This window comes from Aethalodelphis obliquidens, unplaced genomic scaffold (assembly GCF_003676395.1).
Source record: "Aethalodelphis obliquidens isolate GAN/ISIS:26980383/991018 unplaced genomic scaffold, ASM367639v1 scaffold69, whole genome shotgun sequence".
Taxonomy (NCBI): Eukaryota; Metazoa; Chordata; class Mammalia; order Artiodactyla; family Delphinidae; genus Aethalodelphis; species Aethalodelphis obliquidens.
Window position 1 is genome coordinate 6,836,616 of NW_020838013.1, and position 17,829 is coordinate 6,854,444.

Here is a 17,829-nt window from a genome sequence, read left to right on the forward strand (position 1 = left end):
GGGTGTGTGTCTGGTCAAAGGTGGCGCGAGGTGCAGGTCACTCTAACCCCGTGACGCGCCTCGCTCCTGGGGTGGGCTGTCTCTGGTCTCCCGGCGGCCTTCCGCAGCAGTGCTTGCTGTTGCCGGGACTCCTGTGAGTGTCGCGTAGGCCGCCTCCCTGCCTCCGAGACCGGGAGAAACGTGTCTGGTTCAGCCCGATCACTGGCCTTGGACCAGGGGCGTGGGGCAGGCGTGTCCACGTGGTTTCTGTGTCTCATTTGTGTTTTTTTGGTTTTTGCTAGTTTTTTTGATGACACCATCTCTGTGTGACTCCTTCACACAGAACCAGACAGTACGTACGCAAAGCTGGAACTCGACAGGAGGTTTCTGGGTGCATATATTGGGAGTCCAGATGGCAAACGTGCTTTTGCTCAGAGCAGTTATCTAATGTCTGTCAAAATTCAGGCTTGATCATTAGAACCGGGACACACAGTTGGCAAAGAGTCGTGTCCTCATTTTACGGGGCTGAGTTTAGGCGCTCAGCCCCAGCGTTCAGGGAGAGAATCACCTCGGGCTGACCCGGCAGACCGCGTGGGCGTGGCGTTGATACTGCACGGCAGTGTGACTGTCACGTAGATCTGTGTTGCTGCAACATAAGTATTTGGCTGGTAGAAGTTCCGGGAAACTTTTTCTCTTTTAAAAAAGCAAGAGAAAAAAAATAAGTAAAACGAGAGAATCCCTGCACTTGAGCCTCTTTTTAGCACTCAGTAGAGCAGGAGCGCAGAGCAGAGACTGTGCTAGGAGGTGGCGCCCTGCCTGCCACCCGCACCCCTGTCCCCCGGGAGCACGCGGGGAGCATGCCACACCTCTTTCCTGCCTCTCACCTGCCTGCTGCCGAGCACCACGGGTAGAAGCCCAACTCGCAAGCAGAGGCTCATCGTTCCACGTTCTCGTTCTGTCGCTCTGGGTGCATTTTCTCGGGCTGTTTCTGGACCTGTTTGCATGCGCCTGCTGCCGGCAGCTGGCGGACCTCAGCCCGAGACTAAATGCCGTGCTGTCACGTTGCAGACTACTCCAGAGGCTTCGGTGGGAAGTACGGGGTGCAGAAGGACCGGATGGATAAGGTGAGTGCTTCACGTCCAGGGCTCGGGGTTTTCTGCTGAGAGGATCGGGCGTCTGACGCTCTGGGCGGGCAGATGGCTGTTCCCTGGGTGGTCTCTGGTCTCTGGTGGGTGCCTGGCGCGTGTTTGCAGAAGTGTGAACGTTTCAGGCAGGCGTGTGTCATCACCGTGGCGGTGCCATTAGCTGGCACACGTGCCGGGCTTCGTCTCCTGTGTCACGGGTGTCCTCTCCTCGACCCCTCGAGGTCACGCTGTGAGGCAGTTGCTGTCCCTGTCACGTATGGGGGGGGGCGGGGTCCCTGGCCAGGCAGGCGCAGCACAGGGCCACCGTCGCGAACGCCTCCCAGACACGTGGCTGTGACCGTACTTGGCAGTGAACCCATCTGGAAACCGAGCTCTTTGGTCACGCTGGCCGCGTCGCGGGGCCTGCCGTCTTGGGGAAGGCGGATCCGGAAGGTGCACGTCGCCGCAGGGGGTCCCCAGAGGCAGGGTGACACGGCCGCGCGGCTCCACGCTCTGCTCTCCCTGTGGTGCCCTAGTCCAGCTGGTCCCTCCTGCTTGGTTTCAGAGTCTCAGCGCGTCAGGTGGTTGGGTTTCTGGTCTAAATTCCAACCGCGTCAGAGGAGCAGACCCACGAGCCGCGTGGAGCGGTCCTCGCTGGGGACTGGGCGTGGTCTGTCTCCCGTCGGTTCAGCTGGACCGAGGTTGAGGCTGCCCTGCCCGGTCGGTAGTCTGGGCGCCAGGGCCGGTCCCTGTGGAGTTCCCCTTCCATCAGGCTCCCAGCTGACCCCTCGGGGGACCCCATCACGTGACCGCGTGTGGGCCCTGGGAGCGAGCGGCAGGGCACAGGGCTCTGGCCGCGGGGCCGGGAGTGTCCTGAGGGCGTGCGAGTCTGAGCTCGGCGCTGCGGATGGTGGGAGCTCGCCAGGGAGGACGAGGCCAGTGTGTGTGTGGACGTGGGGACGGGGACACCGAGGACCTGGCGGGCCTGCGGTCGGTGTTGTGGCAGATACAGGAGGTCTGAGAGAAGCCAGACGGGGCCCGCTGCAGGGGGGCAGGTGGTGAGTGGCTGGTCACGACCCACTTCAGGGAGCCCTGCGGACCCCCGGTGAGGTTTTGTGTTTCGTCAGATGGGTTCTGAGCGGCCCTGCAAGGGTTTGACAGGCAAATGACGTGAATAGGACGTGCACCAAGCAGCCTCCCTGCCCCGGGGTGGAGAGTGGATCGCGCGGGAAGCCGCAAGGCTGTGGCCCCGGTTAGGAGGCGGCTTCAGCGCCTTGATCGGGGTGCTTCTGGCTCGGCCTGGGGATGGCAGTGGAGGGAGAGAGATGCTTCCTTGAGGCAGCGTGGGTGCTGAAGCCCCTGCGCTTAAGGGGTGAGGGGGAGGGCCTCCCGGGTGGATGGTGGGGCTGTCTGCTGAGCTCAGGAACTTGGGGGAGGGGCAGGGCTGGGTGGGATGAGTTCCCCGTGGGCACGTCTGGTTGGGCTGCCAGGCGGCGCAGGTAGTTCGGATGGAGGGGGTGGGGGGGTGCCTGCAGACGGAGGTGGAGTTGGGGAGCCTGCAGAGCGGCGAGGGGGCCATGGGCCACGCCTGTGGGATGGCAGTGGGCAGGCTGGTCTGAGGAGACTGGGCAGGGCACCTGGTGAGGTGCGGGGAGCCCACAGGGTCCACTGGTGCTGGTCTGAGGGTGGAGAGTTGTGAGGGGGGGGAGGGGCCGTCTCTGCCCCGAGGCGCTGCTGGGGACATCCTGTCTGGGCGAGCCAGGTGGTGGCACTTGGCATCTGGCAGGGGTCTGGGCTGTGGGAGGGAGGGAGCCGTGCCAACCACGTTTGGGCCATGATCGGGGAGAACTGGGCACTGGTCAGCCGAGGGGATGGTTCTGTTTTAAGGTGGGAGGAGCCCAGGCCATAGACAGGGAGGTGCAGGGAGACCCTGGGGCGTGGCGGGGGTGCGCGGGGTGCCCCTGCGGCCAGCTAGTGGTCTGTGCTGTGCACTTGGGAAGCCCGGTGCTTAGAAGGGTGAGGCACCTGCCCAGGTCTCAGCCTTGGCGGCAGCATGAGATCATCCCTGGGGATAGGCGGCGCAGGGACTCAGGTCTGACGTAGTCCCCGTGGGTGGTGGAAGCAGGTGTGAGGTTTCCGGCAGGTGAGCCCCAGGAGAGGCCGAGACCTTGAGTCGGTCAGGCTGGACGGTGGGGAGCGGGGAGCTGGGTCTAGGTGGAGGAGGGTGGCCAGCAGGAGAGGGGAAGGCTGTAGTCGGTGGGCGGGTCTTGGTGATGGGGGTGCAGTGTGGTGGGGACCCCGCAGCTGGAAACTAGAGGCTTGGGGTCGTGGTGTTTGCCAGAAGCCTGTGGGCGAAGGCAGAGAGGTGGCTCTGAGCATCGTGCTGGAGAGTTGGTCGGACGGGACGGGCAGCGGGTGTGCGGGAGCCACGGCCCGGAAGCTGGGGGGGCGCTGACCCCTTCCCCACCGAGGCCGCAGGGCAGGCAGGAGCCTTGTGGGAGAGCCGGTGGGGGCGGGGCCTTAGAGGTTGTTCTGGAAAGAGATGGGGAGGTTTGGGGAGCAGAGGAGGGGGGTGGTCTGGGCAGCCGAGCAGCTACCTCGGAGTTGGAGGAGGCAGGAGAAGGGGGCTTTGGCGGGAGGGTCGGGGCCGGCCCCCAGGCGTGCCGACCAGAGCCCATGGATCACTGCCGCCCTCGTGGAGCTGCCTGCACCTGAACTTGGTGCGGGCCGTGCGCACCTCCCAAAGCTGCTGCTCGCGGCCGGCCTCAGGGTCAGCCGGTCACAGGCTTCCTTCCACGCATCCTTTCTCACGGTTCCTGTGTCAAGAAGGCAGTGACCGTCCTGAGCCCCTGGCGTGTTTCCCTGGGAAGCGTTTGTGCCCAGCGGCCAGTGCTGCCCTGAGCTGTCAGTCCGCGCCGTGTCAGCCTTTACGTGGCCGGTTGTCGCTGTCCTTTTAGTCTCACAGAGTTGGGTCCCTACAGAACCAAACTAGAGTCGCGCTTACTGGGAGAGGTGGACGATCGGGGGGCCTTTGTACGTCCCAGGGTCCTCTCCCAGCGCAGCAGAGGCTTCTGGGCTCCCCTGCAAATTCTATCCGTGGCGAGAGCTTGGGAGGAACACGTGCTTGGTTTATGGTTGTGAAGTGGAGGCATGTGGTAGGGTTTTTGGTTTTTCTGCTTTTTTGAGCAATTTGCTCAAATCTGAGAGGAAGGTGCAGAGATTTCCCGTATACTCCCTACCTCCCCTCCCCCACCCAGTGGTCCATTTGTTACGGTCTGTGAACCTGCATTGAGCCTACGTCGTAGGCACCCAGCGCTGAGGTCGGCTTTAGGGTTCTCTCCCGGGATGGTGCATTCTGCCGGTTTGCACAGGCGTGTAGTGACTCGTATCTACCACTGTCGATTCCTACACGGTAGTTTCACTGCCCTAAACATCCTGGCCCTGCCCATTCACCCCCCACTCCCCATAGGTGTGTTTCTTCTCTGACTGTGACCCGTATGGTCACCAGCCAACGTGTTATCAACACACTTTTCACTCCTCTGTTAATGTGCAGAACAGGTGGATATGAAATCTTTGGGCTCTCTGGTTGGTTCTTTTGGAAGACCTGGGGCAGGCCTTTGTGCAGGGAGAGGAAAGGAAGAAAGAAAAATACGTTCCTGATCTCCCCTTTCCTGTCTTGGTAGAACGCTTCCACCTTTGAGGACGTTGCCACGGTGGCCCCCACTTACCAGAAGACTGTCCCTGTCGAAGCAGGTAAGTCCTAGCAGACCCCCTGGCAGCACCGTGTTTTTTCCTGGGAGAAATTCCACGCTGTGTGGTGTCCCCAGGACAGTGCTAAAGGGGGAGAGGAGCGTCGGCAGGAGCAGATGAAGCATTGACGGAGACCGTGGTTGATCTGTGTATTTTGGGGACAGCAGTTGATTACCCGTTTGAAGCTGTTCATTCCTGCAGAGGTTCAGAGGCACCTTTCAGACACGGGCGTTGCAGCTCTCTGGCGGCGGGGATCTGTTTTGGGGGGTGCTTCCCAAAGCAGAGCTAGGTTAACTGCACGTCCTCAAGGGCCCTGGGAGGTTCCTGCGGAACCTGCCGCTGCCCCGGCCGTGGCATGTCTGAGCAGCATGTCACCGCGTCTGCATGAGTTCAGGCAGCCCTCTCCTTCCTCACTCACGGGCGAGGACCGGGCTGCTCGCAACCCGCCCTTCCGGTGCCTGCTGCGTGCGTGGGCCTCCTGCGGTCCTGGTGTCTGCTGGGGAGCCGTTAAACATGGGCCAGCCTGGGAGGACATCGTTTAGTTGGGGGAATTATTACACGTGATAGAAGTGGTCAGTTAAACGCAGCAAGTGGAGACGACCCTTTATTTCCTGTGGACGCCCTGTGGGCCAACAGTCCACACACTCTGGTCTCAGGACACTGGCAGAAATTGCTGAGGCCCCAAAGAACTTTTGTTTACATGGGTTATGTTTTCTGATCTTTACTGTGTTAGAATTAAAATAGAGGCGAGAAGAATTTACCATTTTATTAATGCACTTAAACATTTAAAAGCAGTGAAACTATCACTTATTAGCATAATACTTTTTATGAAAAAAATAACTACATTTTCAAAACCAGAAAGTGCAGAAGAGTAGCATTTCTTTGCATTAAGGTATAGTTAGTTGATTTACAATATGAGTTTCAGATGTACAACCTAGTGATTCAGAAGTTTTAGAGATTATTCTCCGTTTACAGTTATTATACGATATTGGCTAGGTTCCAGGGTAGCGTTGTGTTACGTTTCTGTGGAATCTCCTCAGTGTTGGCCAGCTGAGCTCTCTTAGGTGCTTCTCACTCCTTCAGTCTCTCGTGACACGTTAGGGTGGTGAAGAAAATCTGGACTCCCAGATAAGCAGTGGGAAAAGGGAAGAGTATTCTACTGGCCGTTTCCGGTCGTATTCTCTGTACCCCAGTCCAGCAGGCAGCTGTCCAGTGGTTTTCTTAAAGGTTGGTCTCTCTTGCGCAGCAAGACTTTGTGACATCACGTCAGGGTCATTGGAGAGTATCGATCACTGAGTCACGCTGATCTTCCACACCCTGGCACCTTTCATTATACAGCGTCCCCCAGGTCACGTTCGGTGACGGTATCAACCTCGTCGCGGAGTCTCTGAGTAAAACCGGGAAATTGTCATACTCACGGCAGTGGACACGGATTTTCCAAAATTCTGATTTTGCTTGAAAGCTTGAGTTTTCCTACTGACAACAAATACTGTAGTTGTTTTTTAACAGGATAGGCTCAGCTCGTTCCTTTCGGAGAAGGGGTCTGGCACGTACCCAAACGGTGTAACCGTAGTTTGTCCATTCCGGGAAAATGATGTTCCAGGAAAAAATCAGTTCGGCCTGCATCTCAGATAGTTGCACGTGTTTTCCCTGGAGGCCCCACGGCACGTCCACAGGGGCAGTCGCAGTGGGCTCCGCCCTCCCATTTTGTCACACAAAATGTTAAAAGGGTTGAGATCTACTCACGATCAGTACTTTCTACTGTTTCATCAAGGGCATCCTTAGGGGGATTTTCTTTCCTTGTGAGTGTCTGGTGGTAAAGAAAACAGTGGTGTTCGGAATGTAAGAGCATTGCAGATGCAGGGCTATGCCATCTTCCCGCTGTGGGTACAGCACACGCAACGGTGAAGGCCGTTCCTGGTGGGGGACTGAGCCGGCAGCCGAGGGGGCGCGTCGCCCTCAGCTGGGGTGCCTGCTTCCCAAGGGACAGGCCGCCCTGGCGCGGGCCCGGTCCGGGGGAGATGGTGGTGCCCTGAGTAAATCTCTCCTTTCTCTGCAGTGAGCAGCAAAACCAGTGACATCAGAGCGAATTTTGAAAACCTGGCGAGGGAAAAGGAGCACGAGGACAGGCGGCAGGCGGAGGCGGAGCGGGCGCAGAGGATGGCGAGGCAGCAGCGGGAACAGCAGGCGGCGCGCAGGCAGCTGGACGTGAGTGCGGGCGGCGCCCAGGCCCCCCTTGCGTGCGCGGGGCCCTGTGTCTGGCTCGTTCCTGCATCTGCTGCAGAAAGTGGTCAGTAGAAAGCGTTTTGAACTCGCGCCGAAGGCTGTGCTCTCAGGAACTTAGCCTTCAGCCACACAGACGATCCAGTCTCTTGCCACCAGACACGAGACGGTCGATGTGCCCCGGCTCCAGCCGTGCTGCTCCAGTGCTGGGCGACTGCGGGCCTGTCCTCCCCCGTCAGGCTGGCGGCCCCCGTGCCCTTGGCCCAGCCCCCGTCCACACATCTCCCCCTCAGTCTGTTCCCACCCGTCACCCTCGGGAACGCGCTGTCCCCTCGGGTGGCAGGTTGAGGACACAGAAGGAATCCCCGTGAAGGAGGCCGTCTGCCGGCTCTGTAGCCCTTGCTTCTGGAGCTCGGGTCGGCAGGTGTTTCTGTGATACTTTACAAACTGTCTTTGCGCTGGAGAAGGTGCGAGCTGTGAGGGGTGAGCCGGAGAGTGTGGACTCGCTCCTTCCTAAAACTCTGTAGCTGGACTGACGTCTGATGGCCCGGGTCCCCCTCCGCCACCTACCAGCCGGGCGGCCTGACGCGGATCAGCGCACTGTCCCGCGGCCCACGTTCTTGCCCGTGAAACGGGTGTGGGGGCGCCATGACTCGGGTGGCTAGGAAGTCGAATCTGAAATAACGCGTGTGTCGTTTTGTAGATTGTAAAGCTCTATTTAAACCTAAGGACGTTTCCTCCTCAAATCAGTGGTTAGGGCTCTGAAGAGCCCGTCAAGGGTGAGTGGGCGGTTGAGGCAGTTAACATGCAGCGGGCAGGAAACGCTGGGCGCTGGAGCCGGGAATTAAATAAGCCCTGATAGCACGCTCTTACCACGCGTGGTGAAGTTGGGATGGTGGCAGACGTGTATGATTACCACATGCCGCCCCTTAATTGTCAGAAACTTCAAAGCTGCCTCTCCTTTAAGTTTTTAGTTAGGCGCCTGTAAGTTTTTCTTTGTTGCAGACGCACACGTGCACACTAGGAGGCATTTTTTCCGATAACTTGGTCTCGTTTTCACGTAACGCCTTCCTCGTTTTATGGTTCGGAATTGGACCCCTGCAGTCTGAAAGCTGCAGAAGGGCTGGAGGGCTTGAGAAGAAGGAGGCTCTCGGTCGCTGTTGTCCAGCCCCTCTGCCTTTGAGGTTCTCTCGCCGTCCCTTCCGCCGTGTTGTCCCTCGCTGTGTCCAGCCCCTGCCAGCCTCTCCCCGCCCGCCTGTCCCCCGAGTGGCTCCCATCGATGGGCACGGTACCGCTCGCACCAGAGCCCTCTGGGTTGTGAGGCGCTCTCCTGGGGCAGGACGCGGCCCGCACGCGTCCGAGCGCTCCCTGTGGCGGGTGGGGCGGCCACGGATGCTCGACCCGCACATTCTCGGGAGCGAGCGTGCCCCCGAGAAGGAACGTCTCTGTTCCCCGCCAGATTGGGGTGTGGCGGGGTGGAGGGGGGCCGTCACGGGTCCTCGTGCCACTGCGTGGTGGGCGGCAGGCCCGGCCTAGGCCTGGCCCCTTCGGGGAATCACGCTGCCTCAGGGATTTAACTCGTGGGCGAGCTGCCGGCGCCGTGAGGACTCGTGACCGTCCTGCTGGTGCGGGTCAGGCAAAGCCACACTGGGGTCCAGAGCCGCGTGGTCTCCGGAGGGGGTGGTTTCCAGTGGGCAGTGCCGCCGCCGGCTGTCAGGCAGCCTGGCAGAGCAGGCGGGGAGTGGGTGGGGACGGTGCGGCTCCTGCGTCTGCTGCCCCCGTCCTGTCCCTGGGCGAGCAACTTCCCTCCCCGGGCCGTCAGGTTCCTGATCGGTGGTGTGGAGAAGGTCCACCTCACAGGCGTCAGCACCGGTTTCCCGGGGCCGCGTGCCGTGGCTTAGGACGGCGCACGGTTACCGCCTCACAGGCTGGAGGCCGGAAGGCCTGGGAGGGGTGACGGGGCTGCTTCCTTCTGGAGGCTGCAGAGGGGAATCGCGTCCTTGCCTTTTTCAGCTTCTAGAGCCCCCCTCCCCTCCCCCCCACCCCCGCCTTGGCTTGTGGCCCCTTCCAAGCTCTGCTTTGACTGTCTGTCTCCCGCTTGTAAGGACCGCTTGTAAGGACCTGTGATGACACTGGGCCCACCCGGGTAATCCAGGGTCACCTCCTGTCTCGGATCCTTACCATGGTCACGTCTGCAGCCTCTTGCCCTGTAAGGGCACACATTCACAGGACTTTGGGGGTTGGGATGTCAGCATCTGTCCACCGCTGTCCATCCTCTGGCCTCCCCAAGATTCACGTCCGTCCTACGTGCAAAATCCCTTCACTCCGTTAGAAGGTCCCCGGAGGTCTCAATCCGTTACAGCATCAGCTTGGAGCCCAGGGGACGGCGTGCGGATCAGGTGTGCGGGGGGCACTGCCGCCTCTGGCTGGTTCCGTCAGCCCTGGGGGCAGGACTGCGTGGGCCACCAGGGCCGTGTCTTGAGAGCAGACTTGACCGCATGACCTTGCCTGCAGAGCAGACGCTCCCTTGACGTCTCTGCGCCCCGCCTCTGCTCCGTGTTGCCGCTCCTTCCTCCGGCAGCAGCAGCAGTCGCGGGGAGGCCTGCCGACGTGCTGACTGCTGCTGTCTCTGCATTCCAGGAGCAAGCCCGGGCCCAGAAGCCCACGCCCCCCGCGTCGCCCACCCCCCAGCCGGCCCAGGAGAGGCTGCCTTCAAGCCCTGTCTGCGAGGTTGGTGCTTTTATCCGCTTTGCCCATGAGTCTCTGACGCCCTGGAGACGCCCTTCCCAGCTCAGCACCCCGTGGATGGGGTCCCGCCCTGTGCTGCTAGGTGCCCCGAGGGCAGCCCTCCTGAGCGCGGGGGGAGGGGGGGGGCGGTGGGGGGGCGCTCGCTGCCTCGGCTTACCCACCGGCCTTCTCACCCGCCCGCCGGCCCCGCTGTGCTCTCCTGAGTCAGCCTCCAAGGGTCAGCCGGTGCCCGGGTCTTTCCCTCACCCACTCCCTGCTGCCCTCGACCCGGACCACACCCCCTTCCAGGACCCTCGTCCCCGCCTGGCCGCCGCCCCGCGGCCCTCCTCCCTTGGTCTCTCTCGAGCACCGTGTTCTCCGGAGGCTCTGTCCTTGGCCCTTCCTCCTCAGTCTTCAGTCCCCAGGACCTGCTCCTTTGACCCCTGTGTCACTGAGCCACCTGCCCCCCTGCCCACGGCCGGGTCTCCACAGGCTCTGCGGGCCCCCCTTCCAGAGCAGCTCGGCCCCTGCCGTCCACACCCACACCCGGCCCAGCCCGAGTCCCCTCTGTCCCGCTGTCCCTTTCACCTGGACGTCACCACTTAGAGCTCACTGAGTCACAGGGACTGAAACTGGCTCAACTCGGCTGGGGCCTAAAGGGGCTGAGGGTGCGGGAGCACCGTGGGCGGGCCTGGGCCTCAGGGTGGTCCGTAGGCTCACCCCTCTGCCTGGCGGGTGTGGCAGGTATGGCGGGTGCGGTCTTAGAATCTGTAATCCCGTGCAAAGGGGGCCCCTGTGCATCCGCCCGTCGGGGCCCACTGCTGGGCCCGTCACTAGCGGTTGGTCCCTTAAGAAGGCTGGAATGACACGTTGTCCTGGGTGGGGCAGGGAGCCCTGCCCAACCACGTGACGGGTGGGGGGGCTGCTGCGGGAAGATAGGAGGTTAGGGCGTTGCTGGCGGCTGTGTGCAGTGACCTGCTCGGGGTGACCCCCTGACCACTGAGCGGCTCCGCGTGACCCTGCAGCACCGTCTGGCCCCTCACCCTCCGGTCTGTTCCCTTCACGTCCAGGGGCAATTGCCAGTAGGAGTCCGTCACCCCCTTGTTTAGCCCTGGAGTGGCGCCCGGTGCCCGGCCCAGGTGGAGCCCTGCCCTGTGGCCTCTGGAGGAGCGCTTCCGGCCTGCCGCACCCCTCTGTCACCCTCTGTGGGAAGCCGAGGCCTGACCACCGGCTCTCCTGGGGCTCTCCGTGGGCACCTTCCTTTTCTGACCCGCGAGGGTGCCCTCAGGTGGACCCTGGTCGGAAACGCTGGTTGAAGCCGCTGTCGGTGGTGGATGTTTGGGAACTGGGGTCGTGGCGCAGGTGGCTGTCAGCAGAGCGCTCTTGATGTCCTCTTGCGTGGGACTTGTTGGTCACTTCCTTGCCTCACCTCCACGGAGGGTTCGGTGAGGATGGAACCCGCCACCCGCAGGCTCAGCTGCCCTAGCCAGTGGGATGGGGTGATGCCGTGGAGCTGCCGGCAGAGGCCCGGGAGGGCTGGGACCCAAAGAGGAAACGGGCCAGACCTGCCCCAGGAAAGTGGGGCTCTCGCAGCTGGCAGGTCTTTGGTGACGGCAGGACTCAGGGTATCGGGGGTGTGAGGACGGGCTTGTGAAGGGGAGCCTGGCCCTCGGCACTGCGGGACCCATTAGGGCCCAGGCATCCGCGGGGTGTGAGCAGGTGACGCCTCCCCGTCCCTGTGTCTGTCTCGTCTCAGCCGGGGCCGAGAGTGGTCCGCGTGTCTCTCTTGGCCGTGTGGCCGTGACCCGGCACGGGCCACGGGAACTGTCTCCTCGACTCTCCGCAGGCCGCGGCTCCGTTCCAGGCCGAGCCGAGCCACACCGGTGAGCCTGAGCCGGTGTACAGCACGGAGGCCACCGAGTACCGGGAGGCCTATGACCCGGAGGCCGTCTACGAAAGCACGGAGGCCCCGGGCCACTACCAAGCAGGTACACGGGTCTCCTGCATTCCACCCCCTCTGCTTCTGTTCCCCTGCTGGCCGACCTGCCCCACCTCTGCCATGCTTGCGGGGCTCCTGTCCTGCTGCGGGCCCCAGACCCCAGGGGGCTTGGCCTGGCCTCCCGGGGGGTTCCAGGAGATCCTTGCTTGTGCTGAGGGCGCTGAGAGGGGTGGGCTTGGAGGAAGGGGCTCTTGCTGCAGTGGTATCAGAGTAGAAGCTCGTGAGGTCTTCCAGGAAGCCAGAGTACGTTGAGGTCTCTGAAGAGGGAGATTTCTGCGCGCTCTGAACATCTTATGGATGGATGAACACTCAAAGTGGTCTTTGATTTCTAGAGATGAGGTTTCCTTTAATGTGTTTGGACAGATTTAACACAAGCCCGTTCTCCCACTTGGAGTGACATGAGAATCAGTATCAGAATCCACACCAGGGCAGGGCTCTCACCTTCCCTGAGCGCAGCGCGAGGTGTGATCAGCCGTCTGCTGCTTGCATTCATTTGTTCATGATATGACCTTTCCTAAAAGTAGTGCTCAATCTTTAAAATGTAAAAAATGACACCCTGAGAACTGCCAGTGCCTCTATCGAGATCGTTACACGTGGATTCGCTCCTCGGAGCCGGTTCCTCCCCTTGGGAGCAGGAGCCCGACGGCCCACGGCGCACCCTCCCGATCCACGCTCGGCACCCCTGCAGCGTCCTCTCCTGACGGGCTCCTCCACCCGGACCTGAGGAAGGGGCGTCTGACGGGAGTGAGAGTGAGCTCTGCTTCCCTCTCAGACCCTGTTCTGGTTTATTCTAGAGGAGGGTACCTACGGTGAATATGAGAACGATCTTGGAATCACAGCCATCGCCCTCTACGACTACCAGGCTGGTGAGACACCGCCCCGAGGGCTGGAAATGGTGGTGGCGGGGCTTCCAGTCGTTCGTCTCGTCAAAGTCTGACTCTCAGAGCGTTATTTACGATTTTTAAAAAGAATTTATTTTGGAACAATTTCAAGGTTATAGAAAAGTTGCAGATACAGTCCAAGGAATTCCTGTATCTCCCTCAGCCACACTTCATCTGCTCTGGGTTAGGGTTTTGTTCGAAGGGCTCTGCCCTGTCTCTGTGTGCGCCCCTGTGCGTGCAAAGCCCCCTTCACAGAGTAGGGGAGACAGTGAACCCTCCACCCCCAGGACCCTGCACCCCCAGAACCCTGCACCCCCATGGAGCCTCAGTGGGAGACCGCCAGCTCGAGGGACTGCTGGAGGCTTTTCCTCTGGTGGCTGAGCAGGGAACGCCGAGTGTGACCGCTGCCCTCTCTCTGTGCCCTCCTCCCTAGCGGGCGATGATGAGATCTCCTTCGACCCCGACGACATCATCACCAACATCGAGATGATTGACGATGGCTGGTGGCGCGGGCTGTGCAAGGGCAGGTATGGGCTCTTCCCCGCCAACTACGTGGAGCTGCGGCAGTAGGTAGCTGGCCACGCCCTCGCCGTCTGTGGCCACGCCCGCCTTCCGGTGTTTTCTTCAGGGTGCCGAGGGGAGTGTGCACTGCTTTTATATTTAATACTTTGCTGATGCTTTTGAAAATGTTTACGCCACAGAACTTGCTAATATATTGTAATCATGCTCCTTGGAGGACTCGGTGATTGTTTTTATGCATTTAAGTTGTTTTTTTTTTTTTTTTTTTTTTTTTTTTTTTTTTTTTTTTTGCCAAATCAACTGTTGCCTGGAGCCACTTCGGGGACCTTTGGTCCTGAGTGCGTGTTGTCCCTGCCCGCCTCTCGCCCTCCACTCCAACGAGGTGGGGGCAGGAGTCCCTGCCCAGGGTTTTGGAGGAAGAGGGAGGGCCTGATAGGAAGTTAGAATTGTGGGGCAGTCGCTAGAAAGTACGGGAGCTGTCGGCTCGGTCGGAAAAGCCCCTTGCGCTGTGAAATCCCACAGTCTTTGCTGGGTTTCAGCAAAGACCCCCCCTTTCTCCGCGGCTCCCTCCTCTTGTCCTCGTTCTCTCGCCTCCCCCCGACGCCCGGCCTCCAGGAGGGCTGCTGGGCCCCTGCTCCCGCCCCCGCTTCAGTGTCACCAGTCCCTTAAAGACTGTCCTCCCGCTGTCCCCAGCCCCGGGCAGCTGGCCTGTGTCCGCCCTGTGGGGAGACAGCCGCTGCTGGGGGAAGGCAGGTCCCTTCCCCATGGTGAACCGCAGAAATGCTTCCCATCAAGGAGGCCGTGCTCTTTTTGCCAAAATATCATGTTAAGTGACAGCAAAATCTGATGGATTGACTTGGCTGAGAACAAGAGGGAGTGCTGTGGCCCGAGACGCTGCCGTGGCTGCTGCGGGGAGCCCTTCCCCCGGGAGGGACCGCGAGGCCCACCCGGCTCCCGCACGTGGCCGCGGCAGTGTCCTCCCGGGGGACCACGTGGAAATGTCTCTGGTGTTGGGATGCCAGTGACCAAGAGGTACACGTTTTCTTTCCTGAAGTGCATTTGCTTTACCACGATTAGGTCGGGTTTTATATGCAATTCTTGTATCTGAATTTCTGTAGCACACCTCATAGGTATGATTTTTTTAAATTAAACATTCAAAATAAACTTTTTTTGATCCACTTGCTGCTGATTCACTTCATTCTACAGTGGGGGACGGCCTTGCTGTCACCACCCGGCGAGGTAAAGCCTTGTATTTCTCAGCTCTGGGCCAACCAGCTTCCCTTTTGAAGAAGCACGCTCCTTAAAAGGTATTTTTTAGGAGATGAAACGTTTTAACTCTCGAAATTTGTGCAAGGATCCCAAGCAAGACGGAAAATGCTGTGTTTAAAACTCATTTCTGAATTACGGTTTTCAAAATACATCGCGAGGCGATTGCCGTGTAGCCAAAGGTATCATTTTCCTCTGGGGCGCAGCAGTCCGTGTCCAGGAGACAGTGGTGCTGAGCGGAGGAAGGGCAGGCTTGGGTGGTGGGGGGAGAGGGGTTGCAGCCTCCAGGTCAGCCGAGAAGCCCCGGAGGTCGTGGGCGGCAGCAGCGAAGCGTCAGGACTGACCCGTCCAGGCCGCCCCGCTCAGTGGTGGTCCGCTCCCAGTTGTGCAGGTTCCTGCTTCGGAGCCTCCGACGGTGAGGGGTGGGGTGTGCTGCGTGCTACCCGGCTCCCTGGTTCCCAGGGCTCCCCTTGCAGGCGGCTCGTCTGGCGGAACGAGAGCTTCGAGGCTTCTGGAAGATGTGCTCTCCCCAGCCCCCTCTTGAGGACCTTGGCCTGGTGGGCTGCCTAGACCCTCAGGCAGGTGAGGTGGTGACCTTTTGTTTTCAAGCTAAGGCTGGAGGACTGTTACAGTGGCGCTCTCTGAAAATTCAGGAATTTGGAAGTCGGCCCTGGCTACCCCCCATCGTGTTCCTGACTCCCCGGGTCTGGTGGGAGCTGACCTGGGTCACCTGGGAGCTGGGAGCCTGAGTTCCTGGGCTCATTTCCTTCCCACCAGACCCCCCTGTGGAACCTTCTCGTGGTGCTGAGTTGCCCCATTGAGCCCCTTCAAGCCTGGAGGTAGCACCATTGCCCCCTGGGCCAGCTTTGCTCGCGGGACCCAAGCCTGAGAGGCCCCTCCCCCCACGGCAATGTGTGGGGTCGGATGGGAGGCCCCAGTGCTGGGAGTCGGGCCGCCCTGCCTGCAGCCGCCTGCGGGGGACGCTGTTCCTGAAGAAACGGGGCAGGGAGGTTTCCCCACCATGGGGTGAGGGCAGAACGTGACAAAGGCAGGGGCAGGAAGGCCCCGCTGGCCCAGCGTCTTCCCAGCCTGTCTCCGCCTGTGACCACCTCTTGGCCGTGTCCGTGTGACGTGTCTGTGTGTGTCCTGCTGACCGCAGAGCCTGGCGGGCAGGTGGGGCCTCTCGGGAAAGGAAGGCCTGTTCTGATGCTCTGCGCCCTGGACGTGCCGCGTGGGGCGTGCACCTGCTTGACTTTACGCTCTGATTTCTTCATCTGAAAAAGGGATTAAAAACAATGTCTTCTTTCCTCCCAGACAGGGGCTTCAGGGCTCATTCTCCATGCTTGAATTTGGAGTGTTTTGCCAGGATACACCTTCAGGATCTGATGGGTAGAGTGTATGCATCTTACCAGTAAGACATAACAATACGTTTTAGGAATTTGTTTTTCCTGAAACATTAGGAGACCCTAATCTTATCCTCTCAGACCCAGGTTTTAAATTCTGTTGTGTTTTTTTTTTTTTTCCTCCCAATATCCCTTTGGATATTTCTTCTGACCTGTCTGTTCTACCCTGGGAAGACAAACTCTGCATCTGTGGTTGTGAAAATGACAAATGGAAGGGAACGTGGCAAATAGAAATAGGTTGGCTGAGAAGCTTCCTTTTTCCTGCCCACAATCAGAGTTATAATATTGCTTCTTCAGTGATGTTCAGAACCATCTGAAACAGTTCAGTTGTCATTTGTGAGCTGTAGAGATTTCCCACTAACATCTGCCGTCTCTAGATTAATGTCAGTATTTTCTCTGTTGATTAAACCTCCTATTAGAAACGGAAACACCGGGCTTCCCTGGTGGCACAGTGGTTAAGAATCCGCCTGCCAATGCAGGGGACACGGGTTTGAGCCCTGGTCTGGGAAGATCCCACATGCCGCGGAGCAGCTAAGCCCGCGTGCCACAACTACTGAGCCTGCGTGCCACAACTACTGAAGCCTGCAGGCCTAGAGCCCATGCTCCAAGAGAAGCCACCGCAATGAGAAGCCCGCGCACCGCAACTAAAGAAAGGCCCGTGTGCAGCAACAAAGACCTAACGTAGCGAAAAATAAATAAATAACATAAAGAAAAAAAACAAAGAAATGGAAACACCACCTCCTGAGTGGGCTGTGTGAGGAGATGCGTGTGAACATTTTCTGTAGGCCTGATAACCCTCAGGTGGACAGAATAGTGACCTCCCAAAGATGTCCACGTGCCAGTCCCGGGAGCCTGTGACTGTGTCACACTACATGGCAAAGGGCAAGTAAGGTCTCTAATCAGCTGGCCTTGGTTTGGGGTTATCCGATGGGTGCCATGTAATCCCAAGGGTCCTTAAGAGTGGAGGAGGGAGACAGAAGGGGGATCAGAGCGATGGCCTGTAAAAGGACTCGACCCGCCGGTGCTGGCTTGGGAGGTGGAGGGAGGGGCCACAAGCCAAGGACTGGGGACGCCTCTAGAAGCCGGAAAAGGCGAGGGAACGGGTTCATCCTGGGAGCCTCCTGCAGCCACGAGCCCCGCCCTCACCTTGATCTTAGCCCAGAGAGACGCCCGCTGGATGCTGACCTACGGAGCTGTAGGGTAATGGACTTCTGTTGTTCTGGGCCAGTAGGTTTGGGGTCATTTGTGACAGCAGCCACGGGGAGCTAATCTCCCGTCCTTAGGCTGTTTTTGAAGAGCAGGGTCCCTGTTTTCCCTCTCCTCCCCCACGAGGCTGATATCAGGTTCCCAGAAGGTGCTGGATCGATGATCCGCAGCTGATGTAGTGATTGAACGAGTGACCCAAGCTGCTGTGGTGTGAGTGTTGAGAAGTGGCTTCAAACCAGAGTCGTTCCCCTTGGCCAGTGTCCCTCGTAGGTGAGGCCCTGATCCCGTGCTCATTCACAGCCAGTCCCCATTCCCCTGTTTCTCCTTTCTGTCGTCTGGAATATGGGTGTGATGGCTGGCCTCTGCCAGCTGTTTTGGACTATGAGGCATTTTGAAGGTCCCCTCTGAGGATGGCGGAGCAGAAGCAGAGCTTGGGTTCACGATGGCGTCATGGAGTGGCCACACTAGTCTTGCCGCTTCAGTACTTTTTTTTTTAATGAGGCAGAGGAATAAACTAAAATAAAGAATGATGCCCACCATCCAGTTCTACAAGGATTAAATCATTAGTCACTGCAGCTGCTATTGGACAGTGCACCCTGAGAGGGACTGAGGACGAAGGACAGCACAAAGCTACTTCGGAAAGACAGGCCCCTTAGGTAGATAGAGACCTCAGAAGAATTGTAATGAACCCAGATTCTTGCATCTTCCCATACACAGAAAACACACACTCACACACACACATCGTTAAATGA

At 59.4% G+C, this 17,829-nt stretch overlaps 1 protein-coding gene across 8 annotated transcripts in view; it reads left to right on the plus strand.

Annotated features, from left to right (window-relative positions):
• The window catches only part of CTTN (cortactin), a 33,208-nt gene extending 18,825 nt beyond the window's left edge, over positions 1 to 14,383 (plus strand). For 7 of the 8 annotated variants that reach the window (XM_027090136.1, XM_027090128.1, XM_027090133.1 and 4 more), the window contains 7 exons: positions 1,048 to 1,103; positions 4,787 to 4,856; positions 6,913 to 7,061; positions 9,717 to 9,806; positions 11,650 to 11,791; positions 12,597 to 12,668; positions 13,117 to 14,383. In XM_027090136.1, coding sequence (XP_026945937.1) covers positions 1,048 to 1,103; positions 4,787 to 4,856; positions 6,913 to 7,061; positions 9,717 to 9,806; positions 11,650 to 11,791; positions 12,597 to 12,668; positions 13,117 to 13,253 — 716 coding nt within the window. In that variant the 3' untranslated portion in view covers positions 13,254 to 14,383. The remainder of the gene's footprint in view (positions 1 to 1,047; positions 1,104 to 4,786; positions 4,857 to 6,912; positions 7,062 to 9,716; positions 9,807 to 11,649; positions 11,792 to 12,596; positions 12,669 to 13,116) is intronic. The other variant, XM_027090132.1, reaches the window with a different exon arrangement.
• Positions 14,384 to 17,829: the final 3,446 nt, after the last annotated feature.